This window comes from Dasypus novemcinctus, chromosome 8 (genome assembly GCF_030445035.2).
Source record: "Dasypus novemcinctus isolate mDasNov1 chromosome 8, mDasNov1.1.hap2, whole genome shotgun sequence".
Classification (NCBI taxonomy): domain Eukaryota; kingdom Metazoa; phylum Chordata; class Mammalia; order Cingulata; family Dasypodidae; genus Dasypus; species Dasypus novemcinctus.
This window is the reverse complement of record NC_080680.1, coordinates 5,105,447-5,128,233: the sequence shown is the minus strand read 5'-3', so window position 1 is coordinate 5,128,233 and position 22,787 is coordinate 5,105,447. Positions and strand designations below refer to the sequence as shown.

General features: G+C 37.6%; 1 protein-coding gene across 6 annotated transcripts in view; it reads left to right on the top strand.

Moving 5' to 3' along the window:
- LOC139439474 (serine palmitoyltransferase 1-like) overlaps positions 1-22,787 on the top strand; it is a 190,518-nt gene that overhangs the window by 161,439 nt on the left and 6,292 nt on the right. For 5 of the 6 annotated variants that reach the window (XR_011649327.1, XR_011649326.1, XR_011649325.1 and 2 more), the window contains 4 exons: positions 8-151; positions 6,978-7,215; positions 17,715-17,823; positions 18,696-18,902. Coding sequence is in view for 3 of the 6 variants with exons in the window: in XM_071216568.1 (XP_071072669.1) it covers positions 18,710-18,902 (193 nt within the window). In the remaining 3 variants the exon portion in view is untranslated. The remainder of the gene's footprint in view (positions 1-7; positions 152-6,977; positions 7,216-17,714; positions 17,824-18,695; positions 18,903-22,787) is intronic. The other variant, XM_071216569.1, reaches the window with a different exon arrangement.

Below are 22,787 nucleotides of genomic sequence, written 5' to 3'. Positions count from 1 at the left end.
ATTACAGGGATGCACCAGAAATTATCGATGCCCCTGTTGATGGACACTTGGGTTGTTTCCTGTATTTAACTATACAAATAAGACTGCTCTGCAGGTTCGTGTACAAGTTCCTTTCGGGCAGATTCCTAGGAGTGCAGTAGCAGATCTTATGGTGAGTGAGCTTAATTTTTAAGTTGCCAAACTGTTTTTGAAACCAGGTGTTTCATTTTACTCTCCCTCCAGCCATGCATGAAAGTTCTAGTTCCCACATCTCTTCTCCAGTACTTGGTATGGTCACATGTAATTTTGGACATTGTGAAGAGTTTCTCATGGTGTATTATGGTTTTATTTTGTGTTTTTGTAATTGCTAATGAGATAAAGTGTCTTTTCATGGACTTTCTTGCTATCCCTCTATCTTGTTAGTGAAGCATCTGTTCAAATAGTTTGTCCATTTACTTTATAGAGACTGTTTGTTTTCTTAAGATTGAGTTTTAGAGTGTTTTATATCTTCTGAGTAAAAGTCCTCTATCAGGTATAAGAATTCCAAAAAGGTGAGTCATGGTATACCCCACTAGTGGATCCAGCTTACTGCCTCGAGAGTTTCCTGGCCGCAGTGCAGGAAAGGGGAACTCAGGGGTCCCACTGAGTCAGGAGACAGAGCTGAGTCCAGGGAGTCCAAGACAGATGGAGTCCACAGGAAAGACTCCAGCCTCACTTATTCTCTTTGTCTTGCTGAAAATTTAGCTCCCCAGACAAAAATTCCTGTCATTCCTTCATCCCGACCACAGATACTTTGTGCTCCATCTTACCTTTAAAGCTTTGTGTTGCCAGTTCCTCTACCTGGAATTCCCCAGTCTTACCTTTAGTGGACTGATTTCCACGCCTCCCTCCAGATTCAGCTTATGGGTTAACCCCCGTGTGGAGTGCTCTTCCTTTAAACCTGGGCCATGTCGAGAGCCGCTCCTCAGCACCTTCAGGTGTTCTGAACATATTTCTTTTCTGAACTTAACACACTGCTTTGCAATGATCTGTTTCTGTGTCCACAGCACCTCCCTAGCCCAGGGCTCTGCCTTATTCACCTTTATGTCCATATTATCCCAACAAAGTACTTGACTTATGCTTAATTGACGTTCACAAATAAAGGAAAGAAACAAGCATGATACGAAAATGGATACACAACGTTTGGTTCATCAGTGATATCATGGCATTTAGGCCTCGAGCTCTCCTTTTCATTTTGGCACAGTGATCTCATCAGGTCAGGAAACTGTCTTGGAAACAAAGAGTTTGCATGACTGTGTGAGCTCATGGTAATGGAATGGAAACCTTGTCAGAGAATTACAGATTGAGACTGTCTCCATTTTTTTTTTTCTTTTTATCGATTTCCCCCTCCCCCCATTGTCTGCTCTCTGTGTCCATTCACTGTGTGTTCTGTGTCTCCTTGCATTCTTGTCAGATGACACTGGGAATCTGTCCTATTTGATTGCATCATCTTGCTGTGTAAGCTCTCTGTGTGTGTGGCTGTGCTTTTTTTGCACATGGTGGCTCTCCTTGCGGGGTGCTCTCCTTGTGTCAGGGGCACCCCTACGTGGGAGGCACCTCTTGTGGCACAGCACTCCTTGTGCATAGCAGCACTGCACATGGGCCAGCTCACTACACAGGCCAGGAGGCCCTGGGTGTAGACCCCTGGACCCTCCATATGGTAGGCGGACGCTCTATCAGTTGAGCCACATCCACGTCCCTGTCTCCATCTTTTAAAAAGCTGCCATTTTTGGAAGGAATTATTGGAATCATGCCTCTATTTATGGATCCTCTAACTGCTAAAATCTGGAGTTTTGTCAAAGGATTTTTTCCTGCAACATAAAAATATGGGTTTATTGTGTTAGTCAATGTCAACAATTGAACAACTATCAAAAGCAGCACCTGAAGCCTATCTGAGTTTTGTGGCTAAGAAACTAGAGCCAGCTTTCCCACAGAATTCCCATTTTGATTTCCTTTCCAATTCCTAGCCTGCAGCTACATTAGGTCATTTGAATTAAGGAATCATTCATGGGATTTCTCAGTCTAGGCAAACTGCTGTAACAGCAATCCCATATTTCTCTCTCACACTGTAGCCCAACATAGGCTGTACTCACCACCCAGCTTAAGGAATAAAGCCGCCCCAGAAACTTATACGCCCCCATGAACCTTTATCCTCACTGAATCAAGCCCCTCCTCCTAGGAAGATCGTGTTTAAAAATCTATATCACAATATTTAAGCTTCTGAGGTTTTACAATATGTTTATTCTCTGGTAGCAATAGTGACCCTACTACTTTTGTTTCAGAATTATACTGAATATTTCTGTTTGGTGATTCTTCCACATGAACTTGAGAATTGGTTTGGTTAGTATTTCTCATCATCGACTAAAACAAAAACAACAAAAGCAAAAATGTGGATATTTTAATTTGGATTTCATTAAATGTATAAATTAACATAACTGTTACCTTAATGACATTGAGTTTGTCTATCTAAAACTAATTGTTTGTCTTTCACATCAAGTAAAATTTTCTTCATGTAAGTTTTGTACATTATTTAAAATTGTCTTATACTGTTAAATTGTTTGTTGATGATGTTATGCAAATGGAGTAGTTTCTTCCATGTATCGTATCAAAGATTGTTGATATCAAATGTATTTTTTGCATAGTGTAATCCAGTCTACCAATAAAATTCTGCAAAACAGGCAAGACAACACAACTAGGCATGCAGTTTGCATAGATAAAGATTCTCTTTTCTTCTGCAACTTTAATGTAGGCTATTAACTCAAAGCTTCTTATCAGAGGTACATTCAGGGCAGAAGTATATTGGACATAATTGTACTGAAGCTCTGTTGATAATTACAGAACTCCAAGAAGGCTGATCTCCCTTCATTCATCTTTTTATATTCTAAAAAATCCATGGTTTCCTGAAAGAGAAGTTACATCTGTCAGTGTAGAGGTTATGTAATAATTCTGTAATAACTTATTCCTTAGAGTCAAAAAATTTTTTAAGAATTAATTTACTAAAGTGACAGAAGGGAAAATAACATCTCTTTCAAATTTGGATCACTAGTGAAAGAAGCAAAATTAAAACCATGATGTCCACTGTGCGTGTGTGTGTGCTTAACAGCTTCACTGTGATTTAATTCATATAGTGTAAAATTCACCCATATAAAGTGCTCAATTCAATGTTCTTTGAATTGAGAACAATTCAACAATCTAGTTTCAGAAAATGTTTATCACACACCCCCAAACTCTATACCCACCAGCACAAACTCCACATCTGTCACCTGCCACCTTGACTAGCCCCTAGGTACCAACTAATCTACTGAGGCCTCTGTAGATTTGCCTCTTCTGGAAATTTAATATAAATGAAATAATATACTATGCAGTGTTTTGAGACTGACTTCTCTCATTTAGCATAATGTTTTCAAGGTTCATCCATATTGTAGAATATATCAATACTTCATTCCTTTTTATAGTTAAATAATATTCCAGTGCATGGATATACCACTTTTGGTCTATCCATTCATCAATTGATAGACATTAGGGTTGTCTCTAATTTTTACTTTTTATTTTATTTTATTTTTATTTTTTATTGACTTTATAATAATATTACATTAAAAAAAATATATATATATATGAGGTCCCATTCAACCCCACCACCCCCACCCCACCTCTCCCCCCCCCCCCAGCAACACTCATTCCCATCATCATGTCACATCCATTGCATTTGGTAAGTACATCTTTGGGCACCTCTGCACCTCATGGTCAATGGTCCATGGAACATTTGCATGCAAGTTTTTTGTGTGAATATGTTTTAAATCCTCTTGGGTAGATATCTATGAGTAGAATTGCTGGCTCTTTTGTTAACTGTGTTTAGCATTGTGACAATCTGCCAAACTGCTTTCCAAAGCAGCTGCTCTCTTATATTTCCATCAGCAATGTATAAGCCTTCCAGTTCTCCAGACCTTCACCAGCTTGATATTTTCTCTCTCTTTTATTCTTTTTTTTTTTTTAAGGAGGTAATGGGTATTGAACCTGGGGCCTCATTCATGCAAAACATGCACTCAACCACTGAGCCACACACACTCCTGGCTGTGTCATTTTTATTTTAAGCATCCTAATAGGTGTGAAGAGCTTTCCATTGTGGTTTTGGAGTGCATTTTCCTAATGACTAATGATTTTGAGTAGCTTTTCATGTGCAAGTTGAATATATTTTTTAATATATTTGAATATAGTCTTTGGAGAAATGTCTATTCAAATTTTTGGCCCTCTTAGAATTTGTTGTTTTTTTTTTTTTGTTTTTTGTTTTTGGCTTTTGTTATTGATTTTAAACATCTTTGTATATTCTGAATGTAACTCTATTACCAGATGTATGCTATGCAAATATTTTCTCCCACTCTGTGGTCTGTCTTTTTACTTCCTTTATAGTGTTGCTTGCAGATATATTGAATTCCAACATATTTGTTTTGTTTTTGTTGTTGTTGTTGTTGCTGATCCTTTTGATATCATATCGAAGAAACCGTTTACTAACCCAAAGTCAGGAAGATTTCCTCTAATGTTTTCTTCTAAGAGAAAAAACTCTTTTTGAAAATAAAACAAACAAAAGATTATGTATAAATGCTTAAATAAACAGTATTTATACTCTACTTAAATTTATGAAGAAGGAATTTGAAGTTTATTCTTATTGGCTTAACATTTGTTGAGCAAAGTCAAATCCTCCATATTTAACTTCTATAAAGTGCTTGAAATTTTCTGACAAACTGAAAATATGACTTTATACTTCTTAATACTGAAGACTGGTGAGAGGAATTATTGATGTAGAATAGACAGTGGAAAAATTGTGTTGTATGTTTTCCTCTACTTTGAAAAAGCCATTATATAGAAGTCCAATTTGTAATGTATTCTACAAATGTCACTCAGATCTCTTTAAAACTGTGAGAAGCAAACGTCTCACATTCTTATTATTGTTTTGGTTTGTGTGCTCAGGAAGGAGACTAGAAGTCCCATGTAATATAAACAATGGGTAGAGAGTTTAGAAAGCACCTGAGTTCCTTTGGAGGTGCTGTGTGTGGAATGTCGCCCCTACCCCGTCACCACCTTGACGACTAATATTTGTGTATACTGAGACAAAACCATCTCAGAATAGTCTGGGTCCACACTCCGTCTGTAAAGCGGGCAGCTGACAGGCAATCACCTGCAGGACCACAGCCTGGGCCCCTAGTTTAGATGGCCTTTCCCTCTCCCCCTTTCAGTTATTAATTTTTTTTATTATATATATATTTAGAGATACATAGATCACGCAAAATTCAGTTATTAATTTGTAACAATATTAGAAGTGGTTTTATGAATTTCTTGGTTGCCGAGCCTTCATGCTTCTCCTCCTCTCTGGCCGCTTCCTCTGAGTCAACAGCCCATTGGATTAGGCTGGCTAATCTCCTGACCTTCTAGCAAAAAGAGAAACTGACAGATTAGACCCATGTGGCAAAGTTCCCATGCAGGCTGAATTAGATGATTGTGCTGACATTTGTAGCCGTTTCACTGTTGATGGCTCCAGACTACATGTTACCCAAGATACCCCTATTTGCATGCTGTGGAACTGGAGCTTGAATTCCATTTTCTAATTCCAGATCCCATTTGATAGGATTTCCTGAGCAAGTACGTGTAACCCAATTCAAATGTGTTTTATTCACCCATGGAATTAAACGGAGTAAAATTGCTCCTGGTGATAGATTCTATTATCACATAGCAACATGCAGGGATCTGTGACAGAGGCATTGTTGAGTCGGGAATAGCTGAAAGTCAGCTGATGCTGGTGTTAAAGAAGAATGTGAAGCTGGAAGGAAATCGCTCTGTGCTGATTTCCTTGGTGAGACACAGCCTGCCTCGGTGTTTCAAATTTCATTCCTGTTGCCTGTGTCTGGAACAGACTCCAGCTCATTAGTGAGTGCCTGCTTGCTAGGTTATTCTAACCAGGCAGAGCTCCCTCCTGCTACAGTGCTCAGTAATGAAAATGCATATGTTTTTTCCTGCCCATTTGCTGAAGATAGTATGGCCTTTCTGCCAGTAAATATGAAAACCAATAATTGTTTAAACATTGCATAGGCAATGCCAGTATGAAGTAGAAAAAATTATTGATCCCATTCTGTTATTTGTGATGGTTGCTTTTATACTAGCAGTAGTTTGCTATTCAATGTATATGATACATAAAGTATTTTGGGCCCATATAATTTTCTATAACAAATGTTTGCAAGTAGAACTAGCCAGAATTGTGAGCAGTTCATGCTTCTTATTAAAATCCTGTCTTCTCTCACTCAGGTAATTGATTTCTAATTCTTAAGTTAATTTAGAGACTCTCCCAACATTTTCAAAAAAACAGTTATGAATGACTGATAGCCACTCTTTCCAGCCACCAATATTCTCCATTAATTGGGACTTCTGAATAGGTACAGTCCAGTGTTCACTGAAGTGCTGAATAGAAAATCCAATAAATATTTGCTGAACAAATGATTAAGTTGGTTAATGATTATGAGGCACTATAGTGCTTTCTGAATACTCAACTTTTTAAAAATTATTTTCTTTTTATTTCAGTATGTGTTTCTTATTATCTCTCTTTTGTTAATAGCTGTTTGTATGAAAATTTTTGTAAGTAAATATTTAATTTTTCAAAATATTATCCTTCATTCATCAAATCTACTCATGCCAGTAGGACACAAAGTACAAAAAAAAAAAACAAAATAAAACATAAGAAACACAATAAATTTTGGAGTCATTGTCACATTTTGAAATTTCTAATTCTGAGCAAATGTAAAAATCATGCTTCCTTTGTTCACAAGTCATAAGAAACATTAATTTATTGACACCATCAGTAGACTCTTGGGCTGAAAAGCTGTGAGGAGGACAGTATAGGTGCAGCTTTTGAAACCGTGAATAAGAGGAGTCAGTGATGAGGCTGTCATACTTTGTCTCTTCTTTTTGCCCAGGAGGCGAGAAATATGAGATACCAAGAAAATGAAACAAAAGAGAAACTATCCCATGTAGAGGCTCCACACCTAAATGAAGAACAGTAAAAAATAAGAATAACTTCAGAAGTATTTGAGAAGAATGAGAGCGATTTCTTTAATCTGGATATTGAAGAATTAGTAGCTACAACACACTGGAAACATACGGAACACAATATCGCGATCAAAGAACTGACCACCGCAAAGACCGAATTTTACTGTAAGCAAATTTTTTAAAGAAATGAGGTGGGAATAGACAGATTCCATGTTTGGATTGAAAAAGGAGCCCTTTTTTGAATATAGACAAGACCTTTTGCTTTTGGGTGCGATGTCATAGTAATGAAGAGCCAATGCTTCCACTACCAACTAGAAGAAGTAGAATGAATGATAAAAAATTACATGTTTTATTTTACAGAAGAGAGATGAGGAAGTGACAGGATTGGATGAACTAAAATTGCAGAAAAGGGGAAGCTGTTCCCCTTTGAACTAATGATCTGTAATTTTTTTCCTGTGGCCAGGTTTGGCTAAGCAAAGGGCTGCTGCTGGGTAGAAAAGAAACTAGGATTTCTACAGCTCTCTGGAGCTCAACTCACAAAATTGGAGACTCCAAGGGGCCTAAAACATATGGCCAATTCTCCCCAGAAGAACTTGGCTGATTTCTGTATGAAAGGCTAAAAACTATACCAGAACTTCTGAAGGGCACAATAAAATCTCCACTTGTCTCATACTCTTAGGAAACAAAGATGGCCTCCCTCCCACCCTTCCAGGTGAAGGTGAAGCAAGCTTGAAAATGAAAATTGACCCAAGAAGAAGGTTCTAGGGGGAATGGTGAATTGGTATTTAGGAGCTCCAGCTCTTTTTCACATGGACATATTGTGAGCTTTTGTCAGAAGGCCATCACTGGGGAAGAGAGGAATTAGGAGAGATTTTGGCTCTTGCATGGGGTTGAAATGACAAAATTGGAGTCCTGAAGGGTGTTAACATACCTCCGGTTTCCTTGTCAAGAACCTGGTCATTTTCTTCAACATTTTATGTTAGAGTAGTTTTAGATTTAGAGAAAAGGTGCAAAGATGGTACAGAGAGTTCTCATATATCTTTGCCAAGTTTCCCTGATATTAATATCTTATATTACCATGGTACACTGGTCAACACCCCAAAGTTAACATTGGTACAAAAGTATTAACTAACTTACAGGCTTTATTTGTATTTCACTGTTTTTTCCAAGAATATCTTTTTGTTTTTGTTTTGAGACCCAATCCATGATACCACATTGCATGCAAACTTCTTTCCTTAATCTCAGATCTGAAGCAAATTCTCTTTCTCTGTTTTATGCAACCTTGAACATTTTGAAAAGCACTGGAAAGTTATGTTTTAGACTATTCCCTACAGTGAGCTGATCAGATGTTTTTCTTAAGACTAGACTAGACTTCGGGGGCTGAGGGAAGAAGGCCGTAGATGGCTATCCTTTCTCCTTGCATCTCACAGGGGTATAAGACATTAGCCTGCATTGTCTCTGGCAGTCACTCGGCTATGTGGCACTTGCCAGGTTTCTCCAATGCAGTTGCTGTTTTCCCAGTCCATACTTCATTCTTTGCATGTGAGTTACTTAATCCAGTCCACACCCATCTTTCCTTGACTACAAAGGAAAGGTGCAGGGAGAACTTAGGATGGTGAAACTGTTCTGTACAGTCCTGGGTGGTAGATACATGACTCCATGCATTTGTCAGGACACACAGACTGGCACACCACGTTGTGACAAATGACTAACTCCCTCCTGGAGGATGGAGTAGTTATATATATTATTTGAAATTCATCTGAAAGGAAGATGATTAGCTTTCCTCCATTTGTTTTCTCATTCAGTTATTAATTTATACCTATATGGATTTGTGTATATTTATTTTATTCCTTAGGTTATCATCCAGTAATAAGTTTTTTTTTTTTTAACTCAAATCATTCCAAATTTTCCCATTGGGGGCTTGTTCAGGCTACTGTGTCCTTAATGACATGCCATTATTATTCTTATTTTTGTTATTATTTGGGTATTTCCTTACTTTTTTGGCATTAAGAGATGTTCCAGGCTCACCTTGTATTTTCTCTGACCCAGACCTAGAATCAGCCAAATCTCTAAGGAGCTCTCGTTCCTTTTATTGCAGGATGGTATTAGAATCTAAGAACTAGGCTCTAGGCATACTTGTCTTTCCTGGAATATTGGTACTCCTAGGCCATCTCAGCCAACAGGGCTAGAAAATATATGTATGCCTTCTACCTTTTATGCACACATATCTATATTTGATTTTTATATTTACTCATCTCCATATATATTAAAATGAACTTGAGTTTCCACCGATATCTCCAACTCTAATTTGGGACCCCAAAATTCATTCTAGCATCCTTCACCCCACTCTCTTTCTCTGACTGTGGGACACCTAACTTCTATCATCTGTAGTTTGTTCAACCCTAGCAAACAAGTAGTTCCAGAATTAGTAATCCCTATCCATTTGTAAAATAAATTTACCAACCAGAACACAGTGTTTATGTACAGTGGTTTTGTCCTTTTCTTTATAAATCTAGACAGAACACCGTTATTCTCAGTTCCTTATATATCAGATGGTTTTCCCACCTTATTCATTGAGATAGGTCATACAGTTGAAATAGAGTTGCCTTAATTTGTCACAATGTAGTATACCAGTCTGGATGCTTTGACAAATGCATAGAGTCTTGTATCTACCACACAGTATCATGCACATCCATCACACTAAGGGTTTCCCTGTGCCTTTCCTTTGTTTGTCAAATACTTACCCTCTCCCAATCCATAGCAATCATTGATCATTTTTCTTTCCCTCTAGTTTTGTCTTTTCCATAAAGTCATATATAAATGGAATTACAGTATATAGTATAACCTTTTGGGTTGGGCTTCTTTCACTTAGCTAAATGTATCTAAGATTCATCATGTTATTCTGTGCCCCAATATCTCATTGCTTCTTATTTCTCAATAATAGTCCACTGTATGGGGGAGAAATGCTTACCCATTCATCTGTTAAAGGACATCTTGGTTGTATGGAATTTTGAGTGATTTATAAGTGAAACTATCACAAACATTTATGCACAGGTTTTTGCACAAATACAAGTTTTCAATTAACTTGGGTAAATACCTAGGAATGGGATGACTGGGTTGTATGGTGAGTGTATGTTTAACTTTAAAAGAAACTACCAAACTGTCTTTTCACATTCTTACCACAGTAAATGAGAATTCCTGTTGTTCTACATCCTTGCTAGCATATGATATTGTCATTTAAAAAGTAACAATACTAATTGTGGTACCTCGTGGGTAGTTTGCATTTCCGTAATGACCAGTGACGTTGAGTCCTCTGCTATACGCCACTAATATGTGTAATCCCTACTGGCTAGCACGTTACCAGTGGGGGTTGGGGGCTGGCGGGGATTTCTGATTTTTGCATTGATCCTCAGCCTTAAGTACTCCTGAATCTGGAGGAGAGGATATGGCCTTCGCTAGTGTGTCACCTAATGCCCCAGTTGTCAGGCTGGGCCTGGCGCATATTCACGGCCCTCCCCCAGAGGCAGGACGTGCCCTTGCCCAGCTTTAGGGAGTTTCCATTTAGCACCCTGGATCGGGCTTTGACTCTTCCCTCTGCAGAGCAAGGCTTTGTTCATCTGGGCAGATGGGGGAGGGATCTGGGCAGAATTTTGTGGTGGCCTCCATTCCCCTTGCCCAGCAGCAAAAGGATTCCACCAGCGGCAGCTTCAGGTTTGACTGATATTCCTTCTGCAGGTTAAGACCCATCCCTCTGGGGGTCAGGTGGGATTCTGTCAGTAGCTGCTGTTCCTCCCCTCCCAGCGCCTTCTCCAAGACTCGCCTCATCTTCCCCGTGGGTGTCTGGTGGGCTTCCTGCAAGAAAAGCATGCAAAGGGGCAACCTTCCCCCTAGAAGCAGCCCCCAGGGGCCTCACGCTCACCACACAGCCGAGGCTTTAATTTGTGTAGCATTCCTTATTTAATCTTTCTGTTAGCGTAGATGGTGTTTCCTGACTTTTGTCTCAGGTAAGCGAATATTACGGTCAGTGGTCAGTGTTCCTCCCTGCAGGCATTTGTCTTTTTAGATTGTGGGTTCCTTGTTTGAACTGTGTCCTCAGTTCTCTCATGGTTTCATAAAAATTCATTAACCTCCAGTTTTTCAGTTTTCTTTTAAACCCCTCTTGTAAAGATGGGAGCAATGTGCTATTTCTAGCTCTCTATAACTCCTAGCTAAAACCAGAAGTCCGGTTGTCAAATTTTGAAGCTATTGGCTGATAGGCTACAGGAGTAAGCTAAAACAAAACAAACAAGAAAAAAAGAAAAATTAATTTCTCTTAAACCTATATTTTGTAATTTTAGGTATCACAGTATTTTTTTAAGGCAGTAGAACCAGTATTTTTTGTCTATTTACTTATTTCTCTCCCCTTCCCCCCACCCCACTCCGTTGTCTGTTCTCTGTGTCTATTTAGCTGCATCTTCTTTTTTGTCCGCTTCTCTTGTCAGCTGCATGAGAATCTGTGTTTCTTTTTGTTGCATCATCTTGCTATGTCAGCTCTCTGTGTGTGCGGCACCATTCCTGGGCAGGCTGCACTTTCTTTTGCACTCAGCAGCTCTCCTTACAGGGCGCACTCCTTGTGTGTGGGGCTCCCCTACGTGGGGGACACCCCTGCGTGGCAGGGCACTCCTTGTGCACATCAGTACTGCGCATAGGCCAGCTTCACACAGGTCAAGGAGGCCCGGGGTTTGAACTGCGGACCTCCCATATGGTAGGTGGATGCCCTAACCACTGGGCCAAGTCTGCCGCCCAGGTATCGCACTATTTAATTCTATAAGGTTCACTTCAGGGCTATGATGTTGAAGGCCCACCCGTCTTTGTCTTTTAACTGAAGTTTCAGGAAGTCCTCACCTAGGGATAGGAATGAGCTGGAGTGAAATGAACCTTACTCAAATTAAAGTTTATTATGCATCACCGACAGCCCTGGATCAGTTTAATGTCTGCTGCAGTTTCCACTGTAAATGCAAGAAGAAAGTCCTGGCACTTTCTTTCTGTCTGGTTGTGGCAGCCAAGATTGAATGGGGGAAGAGAGGAAATTCTGAAAACATGGGGAAGGGGAAATAATCTTTACAACTCAGAAATAAACTTAAAAACAGAAAGAACAACAACAACAAAAAAGAAATTTACTAATTGGATTGAGGGGCCACTGTCTCATTCTTCCTGCCCAACAGAAGTGGATATAACTCAGTGATGAAAGATGCTGTCTGAATTCTTAATTTTTCATCCAAAATATGTGGTATATGATTAAAAATGGCAAGACATGCAAAGACATAAGATAGTGTGGCAGAAAACCACAAGAAAAAGTAAGAATGGGTAATAGGAAAATTCCCACAGGTGATCCAGAGAATGACATTAGCAGGTAAGGATTTTAAAATAACTGTGAGTAATATGTTAAAGACAATAGAGAAAATTATAGACTAAAAGATGAATGAATAAAGATTTTTATCAAAAAATTCCATGTTATATAAAAGTCAGTTTCTAACTGAAAAATATATCTGAAATTACCAACAAAATGATTGGTTTACCAGCGGATTAGACAAACCAAGATTACTGAACTGGTCAGTAGAAAATACCCAAAGTAAAACACAGATAGAATAAAAATAGAAGAAAAAAAAAAAAAGAATAAATAAGAACATGAGAAACATGTGAATCATGTACAAAAGGCCCACTGTTCATGCAATTATTGTCTCAATAGAAGAAAAGAAAATGGGGCAGAGGCAATATTCAAAGAGATATTCTATCTATAAACATTTCTTATGTTTTCAAAAATATACAATTAATATGTCTACTAAATTCAAGGCAGAATTAATAGTACTTGTATTTAACTGAATGCTCTTTCTACCATAGAGCAAATAAAGCTGGCTATGTGCTTTCAGTATTTCTTGAAATTAGAGTCTCTATTTTTTTATTACTAGAGCTATAAGTTATGGCCTTGGAAAAAATCTAAGGAAATTTTATTGTTTTTAAGTCAAATGATAATTATTTAGAAAGAAATGATTGTTGACATATCTATTATGAAAGCATGATGGTAATTAGATCTAAGATTTTTATCCAGGTCCTAATAAATGGTATGCTTCTGAAATAATCAACAAAACCCCATATTGACCATTGTAAATCATTTATGAGCAAAAATAAAATCATAGAGCTTGGATATATTGAAATCAGCAATAATATAAATGAAAAAATTACATTTGGTAGAGAAAATCAGCACAAAATAATTTTGACAAAAGACAATACTTTACCTGACAAAGATTTTATTGAATAAAAATTGTCAAATGAATAAAATATTTTTCAAAAAATACATGAGATCCTGAATAACTGCATTTAATTGAGATAATGACCGTAGATTAAAAAAAAAACATATTACTATAAGTTAGAGAATTAAATTTGATCAGTAAGTGAAATCTTTCTGTAATTATTTCAGAAAGTCATTGGAACTAATGACAATGCTTTCAGTGGAATAAAAACAACTATATGGAAAGTGAGAAGATTTTAACTGCACGGAAAAGTGTTAAATCAAGGAATAGGAAATATTAATTAAATGACAATACTTTTATGAAAATGTCTCAATTTTGAAATAATTTTGATTAAATTTTTCTATTCATATGATATAATATGAAATAGCAGGATCAAAACATGAATTGGATCAAAATGACAGGAACAAAACTATGGAAACAAGATTATCTTGTAGCAACAGACTTGTTATCCTTTGCCTTGAAATTTAGAAGACTTCATCCTTCTCTGAAAATTAAACAGAGAGACAGTACATTAAATTTGGGCCCAGGATCTAGTTGTGAAGACTTGTAAATCACTGTTTCAGGAAAATTCAGCACTTTATATCAATTTCCTTTCCCTTTAACAATCTTTGCAATTCTCAAGTGATTTTTAGAGTCTATTCTATCTTAAACAAGTTACTGTGAAACTTCCTCCACACTTAAATTCCCATTTATTTCTCAAATCCATTTGAGGAAATCTAGAAGTATATTTTGGTATTTCAGAAGTGGCAAGATCACTTAAAAACAGTATTATACATCTTACTAGTTATATGATTTTAAGCAATTATTCAACATTGTTGTCACTTATTTGCTTTACCTGTATTACAGCTCAAACATTCATTGTAAAGATTAAATAGAAAAGTATTGTAGGACACTTGGTGTTTTAGTTTGTTAAAGCAATACCAATGCAAAGTACCAGAAATTGTTTGGCTTTTATAAAGAGGATTTATTTGGGGTAAAATTTACATTTCCAAGGACATAAAAATCCAACTCAAGGCAACTTAAATAGCTTCTCCCCAAAGTCAGCTGCCACGTGTTGAAGCAAGATGGCGGGCGATCTCGGCCAAGGTCTCTGCCTTCCCCTCCAGGCTGTACCATCTCCAGGAGCTCAGCTGAGGGCAGCCAGGTATAGGGCTTGTCTCTTACCAGGCTCCCTCTCTCAGGCTTGGTGCTCCACTTTCTTCCCGAGTTCAGCTGCAAGCTATCTGGCATATGGCTCATCTCTCCCCTGGACCTCAGCTTTTTGAGTCTCTCTTTTCTGTCACATGCCAGAATCAAATATGATGCCTCCCTTTTTCTGTGTCTCCATTTTTATCAGACCATAAAGAGAATGGAGACCCAATCTGGCTCATGCCTTACTGACAGAATTAAAAGGGTCTCACACCCACAGATTTACCAACATAATCTTTTTCTTTTTGGGATTCATAAATAATTTCAAACTACCACACTTAGTATGTAATTAATATCCATTTGTCATCCTTCCCATAGGACAAATTGTGACCCAAATCTAGTTCATTAATTCTTTTTTTTTAAATAGACCCCATTTATTTTGCTTCCAAATGCCTTTCTATTCATATTCTAATGACAGTATTTTAACTCATGAATCCAATTGTTAAAATCATGGTATCTTACATGTGTAACTTTCAGTGAGATGGCTCTTTGAATTGTAATGAATAAGGTCAGTCATGATACTTCAACGGGCGTGTGTTGTAAGGACACACATGTCACATAGAGAGGAAAGATTATCAGGGAACTATGAGGATCCAGCACAGGTCAAGAGGCCTGAGTCATCTCATGGACTCCTGTGTTAGGTGACTACTGACCTTTCCCACAGTGTAAGACTTTCAATGGCCATATGGCAGCATCATAAACTATAAGGATGGCTTTTCAGTCCATGGTTATCTTTCCTTTTATACTGTGTGCTTGTTAATGAGCTAGGTTGGAATAGAGAAGGAAGCTAGGTAGATTTTTAGTTCAGAGAATTTTTAGTTTGGTTTCCTTTTAATTTCTAAGCATAAGTCAGAATACAAGATAGGACATGGAGTGTGGGAAATAAGACTCTGGCACCTCTGATGAGCAAAGGATCGTGTGGAGGTGATGGCTATCTTTCCTAATTGGCAAGCTGCTAGATATTGTCTAAGAGTAGCTTCAATAGCAAAGGGTATCAGCAAAAATGTGGCATTGATGAGTGAACCAGCATGTTCAATAATTCCTTTAATGTTCTGTAAAATTGTAGGGGAAATGGCTGTAGCTCAATCGATTGGGCTCCCGTCTACCATATGGGAGGCCCTGGGTTCACATCCCAGGGCCTCCTTGTGAAGGCAAGCTGGCCTGCACCCACAGAGAGCTCACGGCCTGTGCCCATAGACAGCTGATAGCCTGTGCCCGCAGAAAGCTGGCACAGCAAGATGACACAACAAAGGGAGACAAGCAGACACAGAAGAATGGGTAGCAAATGGACAGAGAGAGCAGACAGCAAGCAAGCCACAAGGGGTTGGAAATAAATAAATAAATAAATAATCTTTTTTAAAAATTTGTAAGTGGCAGTACACCCCAAAGCAGGGTACTTTTAACAAAACCTGTAACTCTGAAATTCCAAATTGTGGAACATTTGGGAGAAAGGGCAACGAAATGGGAATCCAGAAACCCAAGTTATTTTTTAGCTATGTCACTTAAATGCTCTAGATGAATGCCCTCATCTGAGTACTAGGAGAATTGGATAGACACATTTTTTAAACTCAAATACCTCCAAGTATCAGACAAGTAAAGTAAATAATTGATAATTATTTGACAGCCATGGTGAATTTTCACAATCATGATCTCTAGACATATGCAGGAGTTACAATGTTTTGTCTGTGCAGCCTGTCCTATCCAAATACATTAAATATTTCATTAATATTAAATATTTAATTTAACTAAAATTAGTCTCTGGTAAATAGTAATTTGTTGGATCATAAGGCTTTCCACATTAATGAAAAAATAGGGTATATTTAAACTTTAACTTAAGATTTTGTCATTTTTCATTATCATTAACTTAAAGGAGCATCACAATCAAAAAAGCTTTTTTTTAAATGTTTTATTTTGAAAGGTTTTCAAACTTACAGGACAGTTACAAAAATAAAATAAACCCAATGCAGAGAACTACGACATACCTCTATCCCTCCAGATACCCAGATCTACTAATTTTAACATTTTGCTACATTTCTATATTACTCTATATATCCATCAATCTCTATGTATCTATCTGTCTTCCTATCTATTCATCAATCTACCAGTCTATCAAGTTTTCAGTCCATTTTCTGAATAGTTGAATGTAGTTTGAATACATCATACTCCTCGAATGCTTAATACTGACATGTAAATTTCCTAGGAACAAGGATATTCACTTAAAGTCTTTCTTCTAAGTTCTTCATATGCTCCAATAATGCCCCTTTGAGACTTTTCTCCACACTTACCTTTACTAGATCCCATCCAGAATCATATATTGCATTTAATTGTCATTGCCCCTTTAGTTGCTCTTTTTTATCTTCTTTCTCATAACATAAACTTTCCCATCTCAACCACTGCATTCAGTGGGATTAATTGCATTCAAAATAGTGTGATTCCCTCACCAATTTACCATCTTCCCAAAGAGAATCCCTATACCCATTATGCATTTATTCTCCATTCCATCTACTCCACATTCTTGGAAACCTGTACTTTACTTTCTTTCTCTATGAACTTGCATATTTTCTAATATTTGCTTTGTAGTTATGATGGGGCTTAAATATAACATTCTAAATCTATAAAATTTTTGTTGGCTTTGATGCTAACTTAACTTCATTATTATAAACAAATTATGATTTTATACTCTTGTTCCCCCAACTTTGGGTATTTATTGCCACAAATGACATTATGGGTCCAAACCCACTGATATATCACTGTGTTTCATGCCTTTGCCTTTTAGATTCTACAGGATGTAAAAAGTGGCGTTACAAACTCAAAATAAAATAGTATTAGCATTTATATTTACCCATGTTATTACTCTTACTAGAGATCTTTTTTATCTTGTGGTTTTGATCTATTATCTATTGTTTTTTCCTTTCAGTCTGTAAAACTATCTTTGGCATCTCTTGTAGGGTGGACTAGTGGTGATGTACTATTTTAGATTTTATTTATCTGGGAAAGTCTTAATCTCTCCCTCATTTTTGAAAGACAATTTTGTTGGATATATAATTCCTGGTTGGCAATTGTTTGCTACCAGCACCTTAAATATGTCGTCTCCTTGCCTTCTTGCCTCTGTGGTTTCCTATGAAAAATTGGCAGTTAATCCTATTTAGGCTCCTTTGTATGTGACATGTTGATTCTCTGTTTCAGGTTTCAGAATTCTCTTTATCCTTGGAATTCAACATTTTGATCATTCTATCTGTGCAGTTGGGAGTTTATTGAGCATTTTGGATATGTAAATTCATATCTGTTAAATTTGGTAAGTTTTCAGCCATTATTTCTTTGGATATTCTTTCTGCCCATGTTTCTTTCTTCTCCTTCTAGGATTTTCACAAAGCTTATATTGATACATTTGATGACATCCCACATGTTTCTTGGCTATATTCAGTTTTCTTCTTGCTTCCTCCTCCTCAAACTGGATAATTTCAGTTTCCTTACCTTCAAGTTCACAGATTCTTTCTTCTGACAACTTCAATCTGTTATTGAACCCCTCTAGGGAATATTTTATTTCTGTTTCTGTGGGTTTCAGCTCTGTTTGGTTCCTTTTTATAACTTCCACCTGTCTCTTGGTGCTCCTTTGTGTTCATCTACCATTTTTCTGTTTCCTTCTGTTCTATGACCATGTTTTCCTTTAGCTTTTTGAGCATATTTAGGACTATTGTTTATAAATATTTTGTCTGGTATGTCCCAGCTCTGGTTCTCCTCCCCGATGGTTTCTGAAACTTTAATCTTTTCCTTTACTTGGTCCATTGCTTCCTATTTCTTTATATATTTTCTAACCTTTTGTTGAAATCTGGACATTTTAATTTTTTTATGCTGGAATTTGTACTCTGAGACATCTGTTCCTTAAACTTACATCAACCTAGCATGACAGAGCTTTTCTTGAATGCCAGGACCTAATTAATAAAAAAAAAGAAGATAAAAATAAAATACCTTTCCAGTCTTTGCATATTGACCTGCGGGAGTGCTCTCCTTCAGAGCTCATCCATACAATGAGTTTAGGGAACAACTGAAGGCCAGAGCAGAGCGGGCTGCCCTGTCCCTTCTGCATATGTGTCTTGTGTTGGGCATGTGCGTGTGACCTTAGAAATGCCCTCATTTGCACAGTTCATAATGTTCCCTCTTCCCTAGGAAACAGTTTCCACATGGTCCCAGGCACTGTGCCACCTGCCCTGCAGCCTGCAGTCCTCTGTCCCAGGCAGCACCACCTGACTGCTCTTCCACAGCCTTCTGAAGGAGAGCTCTGCAAGCTGCCTCCACCAGCAGGGCAAGTTCCGGGGAGCAAATTGCACAGGATACCAGGAGACAGATTTGGCCAGACATGTGTGCTCCTGCTAGGTACACAAGGGTTACTCTCATCCTTATGGTTCTGAAAACAGAGGCCCACATTGGGAGAGCGGGCCAGCTCCACACCAGCTGGAAAAGAGTGGGGGTGGGGCAGGCATGGCTCCACTTGAACTATTTTCAGGAGCTTTAAGAAACATGTTTCTCCAGGTCTTGCTGATTGTTCAAGGCTTCTTGGGGGAGGGGAGCTCTGAAGCATCTCACTCCACCATCTTGACTGTGATGGGGCCCCAGAGAAAGTCTTTAGCCAAGTTATACTGTTTTGCTAGTTTTACAACTCCTAGTCTTTTAGGGTTTTATTTCTAAAATGATGAACAACACACAGATATTTCAAGGAATTGTGAATCAGCAGTGTCCAAAATTATGCTGGTGCTTTATCTCTTTATCTACATAAAATCTGGATCATATGTGTATACAACTAGATCTGTTTTAATTTCAGTATTATCTCTAGTATTTAATTATTTACCTGTTATATTGAGGTATACTACACAAACCATAAAACCACCTTTTAAAAGTACAGAATTCAGTGTTTCTTACTATATTCAGAGAGATGTGCAAGCCATCCTCCTATCTAAATTTAGAACATTTTCATCATCCCATAAGGAAAGTCCTTATCCACTAGCAGTCACTTCTTCTCATCCACCACCTCCCACCCCCTTACTCAGGCTCAGGAAATCATTAATCTATTTTCTGCCTTGTATATTTTCTTATTTTGGGTGTTTCATATAAATGGGATTATATAGTATGTGATATTTTGTGACTGGATTTTTTAACTTAGTATTAACATTTTCAGAGCATCTATATTCCATAAAGTACCAGAACTTCATTCTATTTTATGGCTGAATAATATTGCATTGTATGGATTTATCACATTTTGTTTATCCATTTATCTGTTCATGCACATTATTTTGTTTCCACTTTTTGTCTGTTATGCTGCTCTGAACATTTGTGCAGAAGTTTTTGTGTGGACTTGTTTTCAGTTCTCTTGGGTAAATATCTGTGAGGGGAGTTTCTGGACCATATGATAACTCTATGTTGAACACTTTGAGGAATTACCGAGCTGTTTTCCATTGCTACATATTTCTGATAGTCATACATGAGGGTTCCACACCTTTGGCAACACTTAATTTTGTCTTTTTAGTTTTAGACACCCTAGTGGATGTGAAGTTGGATCTCATAGTGGTTTTTATTTGTATCTCTCTTATGGCTAAAGATGAACATATTTTCATGTACTTATTGGCCATAAGTATCCTTATTTGGAGCTTTTGCTCCTATTTTAATGGGATTATTCAGCCTTTTTTGTTGTTGGAATTAAATTTTCAGATGTCAGAATAAATCAAATAATACTCAAAATCATTTATATAGGCATTCTATGTTTACATTTCCAACTCCAGGACACTAGTGAGGTGTAAGGATATTTGAGTAAAATTATCACCACATCACTAAAATTTATAGTCTCTGTGGGAAAGACAAAGATTGTTGTAGCGTGTGAGAGGAAAAGAATCATTCACAGTCCTTCTCGAATCTCCTACAAACTTAATGAACATAGGCTAATTTCTCAAAATTGTAACAAAATATATTAGAGTAAGGTTTTACAGTTAATTGATACCTATATATGGAAAACATTTTCTAAGCACTGGAAGCATATTTGACATAATGCATGGCATCCTAGCAAGATTACTTTGGAAAGGGAGGCACATTTTTGGATTAAAACTATTGAAGTATTATAAAATCAAACTCTTTGATTTTCAGCACATGTACATATGAAGCCCATCTGATTTCATTAGTAAAATGAAAACCATTTACAAGCTTTTAAGAATATTTGGAGATGTGTTTTTCCACTATAGATGAGGAATGATTCACTTCAGCTCAGATTTTTCTGCAATTTCATCCATACGTGTCTTGGGATTACCTCTGAATTTACATGCTTCTACAGGCAAAAAATGAACCAACCCTGTGGCAAGCTATGCTTCCTGCAAAATGAGCATTCTGTGTTGTGCATGTAAGACTGATGCTTATTTTAACTGAACAGAGTGAATTTTGGTGGTTATTCATACATCTCTTCATTACAGTAGCACCAATAAAATGTATAATGGCTCTTTCCTTCTCTTCTCTGTGCTTACTTAGAGATAAATGCAGAAGAAATCAGTTGGAAATACAGTTTAATTTGCTTGAAAAAATAATCACAGCTCAATGTCAAAATAATTCTAATATTTTATACTTTAATATTATGGATAAATTTTCAAAACATGTGTTTTGAGTTTATTATCTGATAATTTTTGTTGAGTAGTATTCAGATGAACTCTATTGATGTACAATTTATATGCAATTAGAATTGACTCATTTTAGGTGTACGGTTAGATGAGTTTTGACAATACAAGCACCTGTGTAACCAGTACTGTACCCAAGCTAAAGTTCATAGAATGTGTCCCTCTCCAATCAACTCTCTTTCCCATGGAACTAGAATCATGCAGCAGATGGATTTTGAGTCTGACTTTTTAAGTTGAGAACAGTGCTTCTGAGGTTGATCCATGTCATTACATATATCAAAATCTTCTGAAAAATCAGAGTTCATTATTACACATCTTCAAAAAGCTTGGGTCTGCATCGACTACATCTAGATTTCTATGAGAAATCTCATCTTTTAAATGTTTGCTGCAAATTCAGTATGAGGAATTAGGTGCATCAATATTGTGTGGGTCAGCCAGAGTCGACAGTGACACAAATTACATGCATGAGCCGCGTTCAGCTTCTGGGCTATGAGTGTCAAGGTCTGGAGTGACTTAGTTCTACACCGAGTGCAGCTGTGGTCAGAAGCTACTTCAACATGGTTGGAATGGGCTCCTCAAAAGGGAGGTGACTCTGGAAGGCAGACTCCCGGGCTCCTCATGGGAAACTGCAGATGGCTCGGGGTATCCATTCATCCAAACCAGATACCCTGCTAGTCTCCCATTACATTTAAGCGTCCATGTTCCTTAGAACCCCTAAGTTAAAGAGTCATTGATGATCCCACTAGGAGTAAGTAGTTTGCTTTATCCAAAAACAAATGTTTGTTTAAATAGAATGCATGAATTAGGCATTGTGCAAGGTTAAAAACAAAACCACTTATGGCCCATATCTCTAAACCCCACCTGCCATGTCCTTTTTAGCCTGGTTAAGTTCATAAGAGAAGGGCATTATCTGCTGATCACATTACAGTCTTTAAATTATTAACAGTAAGTTCAGTTTGTTGAGTAGAACATAAATCCCCTATACTCGGTGACCTACATGCAGCAGAAGCTCCAGCCTGGACTTAAACTGCTCTTGCCAGCACCATCATACCCCAGTTTCGCAGGCATCAGAGCTTGGAGACAGCACATGCTCCTTTCTTCAGCTAATGAAGCACCAGGTGCTGCCACATTCCCCTCTTGATCCATCCTACTTCAAATTCAGCTTTCACCATCACCTATGCCCATCGCTCCCCTGTCCTGTGGGGAAAGGTGCCCAACCGATGAATTTTCAGGCTCTGATTTGGCATATTATACATGTAAATCAATGTAGTTTTGATGCTTATTGAGTGCTTCCTCTGCACAAGGCATTGCAATACATCGTCGAGACAGCTCAAATCTACCTGCAAAATTCAGAGCACTAGATTCAAATGAGTGGATTATCTACATTATACTTTATTACTAACTTGGTTAAAATATTTCTTCCACATAGTAACAAATTATACTACCAGCCCATAATTCAACATACATAATATTCATCACAGCGCCATTTGCAACAGCTAAGAGTCAGAAAATCGATCGCTAGAAGCCTTGTAATTGACCATGTGGTCCATGCATGCTCTGCAGTTCCACACAGCAGTTAAAGGTGATGCACTAGATTGTGTCAGAAATG